Source organism: Aplidium turbinatum, chromosome 13 (genome assembly GCF_918807975.1).
Source record: "Aplidium turbinatum chromosome 13, kaAplTurb1.1, whole genome shotgun sequence".
NCBI classification, from domain to species: Eukaryota; Metazoa; Chordata; class Ascidiacea; order Aplousobranchia; family Polyclinidae; genus Aplidium; species Aplidium turbinatum.
In genome coordinates, this window is record NC_137484.1 from 7,675,250 (window position 1) to 7,681,249 (window position 6,000).

Genomic DNA, 6,000 nt, shown 5'->3' on the forward strand with positions numbered 1-6,000 from the left:
GGCTGTTGCCACGTTGGGATGGCCAGTAGAATAGATCGCCATGGGTTTATTTCATGTTACTTTACCAGGCACTTTTACTGTATATTGTTATAAGTTTGTTTACTGGTTTTGTATGAAATGGGTGGGTTCAGAAGGTCTACACAAGCCCCAAACCCAATGAAGGCGAAATGGCCAGTGGTTTACCACAGTGGTTACAATATCTCGTTTCTTGGAATGGAAAAGCTCCACCCCTTTGATGCAGGAAAGTGGGGAAAAGTTTATCAGTTTTTATTAGGTACCGTACATTCCTTTTTTGATGGCTTTATCATGGCATTTGCTAATATGTGGTTGCAGATTTTTTCTGACTGGTGTGTGATTTTTGTGTAGAATGGTGTGATATATGCAAACTCCTACAGATATATTTCAATTAGTAAACTCTAAGCAGTTAAGCACTGTCATGTATCATTCAGGGTCACTGCAAGATTTAACTTTGTGAACAACAACCTAATCCGGGTTTTCCAATCCTGCCTAAGGTTCTATGCTAAACATAGGTTATATGAACTTTAATGTATTCAATTTTATACCACATTGTTATTTAGTGATTAGTGGCAGAAAAGAGCTCCGTCTTTTGATGTTTCTCACAATAAGATTTGTCACTGTGATAATGTTTGTCGTATTCAAGCAAAAATATGTTATTTGCTCAAGTATATATCTGATCATGCAATACAATAATTTTCAGATGCAAACATTCTATCTTCAGAAGATGTTGCTACTCCTACTGAAGTGACGGATCATCAACTCCTGATTGTGCACACTCAAGAGTATTTAAACAGCCTCAAGGTATTTGGGCCAAAATAAGTCTTCATCATGCTTAAAAAAAGTTATTACTGTATTGCGGTATTTTAGTATGAAGTTATTAGTCAACCTGGTGGCATTTGGGTACGGTATGTTTCATACAAATTGTATCATTTGGGCTGCATCATTGTACAGTCAACCTCGCTTAATTAGACCACAGCAGGACAAGGGCAAGCCAAATTGGTCCGATTAAGTGGGGGGAATGAATTTTTACTAATTATGTTTCATTTTTAGTTAATGACGAATTGATTATATAGCCTACCCAATAATATAGTCTAACTTCCTCTGCAATAGCTATTCTTTTATTCAAATTTTCATTCAAGGCCTATAAAATTTAGGCCTAAAAATATAAAATCGAGAAGTATTAAATTTATTAACATTGTAATGCTAAATATTGATGTTAAATACAGTTGTTTGAAGTTGTAACGTTAATTATTGATGACCCTGTGGCCTGTAGATTTGGATCCAGGACCATCAAAATTTGGTTCGATCAAGCGGGGTTGACTGTATCATGGACTTTGTGAGCAATTTCGGTGTCCGGTGCTATTCACGGTATAATATTGATACCGGTACTTAAGGTGTTCGTTTAAATTTACTAAATGCAATGTTTGTTTCGAGTTTGACTGTTTATATATGTTTTAAAATTCCATTATATTGTGCATACAGTGGAGTGCTTCAGTTGCAAGAATCACAGAAGTTCCACCTGTGGCGCTTCTACCAAACTTTATCGTTCAAAGGAAAGTGCTGCGTCCATTTCGTTTGCATACTGGTGGAAGTATTTTGGCAGGCAAATTAGCTCTAAGTCGAGGTTGGGCTGTTAACATTGGTGGTGGCTTCCATCATTGTTCTGCAACAAAAGGAGGGGGTTTTTGTGTCTACGCCGACATCACACTGTTAATAAAGGTATAGTTTTCAATTCACAAGAAAAAATATTATATATTAACAATAACATTAAGTTGAGTAAAAACAATTCGATTTGTGTTACAAGACATCTGTTTGGGGTCCACGTCGTTTAGGCGCCTGCCAAATAGGTGCGCAAAGCCGCACACTGTGGCGACAGGATGTTAATGTTTAGGTGCTGCGCACTGTGGCGCCTGGTCATTTAGGTGCTACTCGGTGTGACATTTATCAGAAATGCGTGATTTTGCGACAGTTTTCCCCGCTGTGTTACAAAGTGAAGTTCACTTTAAAACATATCAGTGTGCAGTGCCTGACCATGCAAGTAGCCTACAGCCCAGAACCATCTACTACTGTTAATATAAACACATCTCCACAGGACAGGACATATATTATGCACCCTGGTTACAAGTTGCAAGCATACTGGTGCGACTTTGCTTAATCGAAACTGTTTCGCAATTCTGCTTTGTTGCAAATGACTTGCTGATATGAAAATTACCAAATTTTTTGCCTGCATTAAGGTAGGCTATGTTTTATCGTCTTTAAACCTAGTCGGGGTTTTTGACGGAAATCTAAATTACCCTTCACTCAAGCTTGAACATGTGCAATGTTTTTGCTGATATTTAGTGTACTGTAGCTATTATTTGACTTAACTTAAAGTGAACTCAGTCATGTTCGGAAATTTAAATAATTTCTTGATAAAGCTTTCTGGACTAGCATTAACATTAAACAACGCATAAATGCCGGACACGCGCATCAACATAACTGTGTATTTATCTGTTCAATATAATATTTTGTGTGAAAAGCACTGCCTTACCTGCCAAGCTGATATATATAATCTGCAGTATTGCGGCTATTGCCATCAAGCACCTAATGAAATAGCCTATAATGGGAATGGCACCTAAATATCTTGACGCCACACTGTGCGCATCTATTTAGCAGGCGCCTAACTGTGACATGCTCTGTCTGTTTGTGTCTATGTGTAAAGTTTGTTGACTTTAGTGTGTAGCCGCAGGGAATAGGGATCTCAGATAGGGTCCACAGCATTCTGTGTCCCTTTGGCATGTGCCGGCGTTTTCACTTAACTGTCCTATATAAAGTTATGTCCACCACTTAAACAAAAATAGTGTAGGTTGTTTTGATTCTACTAAGATTTTGATTGATTCATGTAAACACAGGTACTTATCAAAGTTAGATTGAATGTTAAAGACAAATTGATTGCAAAGTTTTTGTTGTCACATTGATTCAACAATAAGACTTCATATTTTTTGCATGGTACTTTAGTGAAGACAGGTTATGTTTATCACTAGTTCAACTTTTAAATTTTTAGTTTGCCCTCAAAGACAACGAAGACATTAAAAAGGTTATGATTATTGATTTGGATGCACATCAAGGGAATGGGCATGCTAGGGATTTTATGGAGAACAACAATGTTTACATTTTAGATATTTTCAATCGAAATATTTATCCACACGATGGGTATGCTAAAGCAGGAATCTCAAGGTTTGTTTCTTGTGCTCGTAGCTTATTTTCATGTTTGCTATTAGTTATATATTATATATATGTCAACATTACACAAAAATTTGTAATTTCTCAGTGGTTATAGTTATTTAGACATCAAAGGGCATTGTGTTTGATAAGTAGTTACTATTAATCTTTATTCTACCAGAGCAATACAACATTTTTTTTGTTTCTGGTGCAAATGCATTAAATAAGCAAAAAAAAAAAAACTTTTGTATAATCAAGGTTATATAATTATTATGTAAAATATTTGCTCAGGGTTACTTTTAGAAGTTTAGAGGTATTTGTTTTCATGATTCTTTGAAAGGATTTTGTGACTACGAAAATGAGCACTGTGTTTTGGTATGTTGTGATTACAAAACAGAAATTTCTTTATTTCAAATTGCAGTATTTCAATAAAAAAATTATTGTTTTTCAGCCGAATCGTTAAATCGGTTGTTTGATACTTGACTACTTTTTTGCAGAAAAGTGGAGTTGCAAAATTGGGTTGACGATCAAGAATATCTTCCCTTGGTGGAGAAACACGTCAAGGAAGCCATTAATGAGTTCAGTCCTCAGTTAGTTGTCTACAATGCTGGCACAGATATCTTGGAAGGAGACGCTCTCGGACAACTCAATATATCGCCAAGAGTATGTATTCTTTCTACCATTAGAACGTCTTTCAAACTTTTGAAAACCATCACTTGGCAGTGTGACAATACACCACTCAACGCTCAAAAGTTATAAATCCTTTCGAAAGGATTCTTAAAAGTTTTTGAGGTTGCACAGTACACTGTACAGTGCTGTTCTTGTATTGATGTTAGGTTTTCAAGATTAAAAAAAAACGATGTACAGGTAGTTTGATGGGGTCTACTACTATTCGGTGAGTCCGATTCGGTGAGTTCCTAACCTCTAACCCCTAACCCTAAACCGGCAATGATAATTAGGCTACGGTACCCGCTAATTTAAAAAAAAAATTGAAAAAATCCCCCGTTAAGGGATCGGACTCACCGAATCGGACTCACCGAAACGGGCCATTCCGAGTTTGAGGCACAACAAACCTGCTCAAATCGTGGTTTCTGCTAGCATCAGTTATGTGACTTTTAAAATTCTATTGACTTAAAATTCAGTTTAACAACTTTCCGGCGGGCATGGCTGGCGGGAGCTGAGAGGCCTGGACTGTGGTTAATAATTTCGTTTGAAATGTTGTATGATTATTTCACAGCATTTATGAGAAGTTGAGAACCACAAGGATGCTAGAAAGATAGTAAAGAGATAAAGTTGAATCAGCACTGACTTCATATTTACTACATGGAAACCGATTTTTTTCTTATTGCTTTTTCACGTTTGAGCATTATTAACAGAGACACTGAAGCGAGCGCTGCAAATGTTGTATCTGTGGACATTTCTCAAAACAATCCTAAAAACAACTTTCAAAAATGTGTAAAGCGTTCCTGATTTCTTTAAATGTCTAACTCTATCATGTATGCTGATGTCTTATTGGTTACCAAACCTGACTGATTTTATTTAAGGATTTTAAAATGTAATAATTTTTGCGCCTTCATGTCAGTAGTGTGTTCAGAATCAACATCTTAGTGTAATTCTTTCCTTCATTTCATTCTCAGGGGATAATCCAACGGGACAAGATCGTGTTTTCAGCTTGCCGTACCAACAATATTCCCATAGTGATGCTCACATCTGGGGGTTACCAACGATCAAACGCCCGAATCATTGCCGACTCTTTGATCCAACTGGAGAAGGATGAGTTGATATTTTAGAACTTTGAAAAAGTGTTTAATTATATTGCTTTGATACATTATATGAACTTGCATGTGGGAAAAGAACTACGGTACGTTCTATGGTGAAGGTTTATTTTTACAGATTATTTTTGTTTAGAATTGTTTTTGAAAAACCATTGCCCAGTGGGCAATGCCCACGCCCCACGTGTTAGTTTTATTCTTGTACTGCACTTCATGTTGTGTTGTCTCTGTTTATTCAATTATATATGTTCGTTTTTTTATTTCTAGTTGCTTCTGGTGCATTAGATACCGGCACAGCCCACATGGCAACAGTAACATTGTTGTATTGGACCATGGCGACAGACCCACATGATTCTTAACGTTTTTATTTGACAAGCATATTTTATTTATTCGAATCTAAATGACTTTGTGAATCCATTCGGTCAAATATTTGGGCAAACTATTGGAAGCAGTGTTGCCAGTTTGGGTAAATTTGCGTTGGGAAAATTTGGTGTTTTTTTAGAAAGTTCTGAGCGACAAAGATCATAGAACCAATGAATATTGCTCTTAGAAATACATTAGGACAGTCTTACAGTGTGCTGTTAAAGTTGGGGAAATTTGTATGGTATATGATGTGTTTTTTGTGTGGTGCTAGTAAAATTTACGGGTGGGCATCTGGCAACACTGATTCAAAGTTTGCCAGTTCATACAGCGTTTTTACATTTATTAGCTGTATGAAAAGCCTTTTCATGCATTTATTTTAATATTTCCTGTTCCTTAAGATCGGAATTATCCAACTTTCAACATTAATGTATGGCAAAGTTCAAGTAACAAATAGCGGTTTAACTGGGCGTGTAGCCGTGTAGTTGCTCTCAAATACGTTAAATTGCCAACCCCATTATTTTTGCATTTCCATACTAAGACCGAGTACAAGCAATGTCTTGTTGCAGTTGGTACTCACGTGCGTAGGCGGGACAACTCATGCGCGCAGATGGTAGAGCAAACTTTTAAGATAAGTGGGAAAGATAAC

General features: G+C 36.6%; 1 protein-coding gene across 1 annotated transcript; it reads left to right on the plus strand.

Moving 5' to 3' along the window:
• Nucleotides 1-117: 117 nt before the first annotated feature.
• LOC145782411 (histone deacetylase 11-like) lies at nt 118-5,009 on the plus strand. The gene is made up of 6 exons (XM_082594193.1): nt 118-274; nt 719-819; nt 1,501-1,737; nt 3,062-3,234; nt 3,717-3,882; nt 4,857-5,009. The coding sequence occupies exons 1-6, from the start codon at nt 118-120 to the stop codon at nt 5,007-5,009; spliced, it is 987 nt and encodes a 328-aa protein (XP_082450319.1).
• The last annotated feature ends 991 nt before the right edge of the window (nt 5,010-6,000 follow it).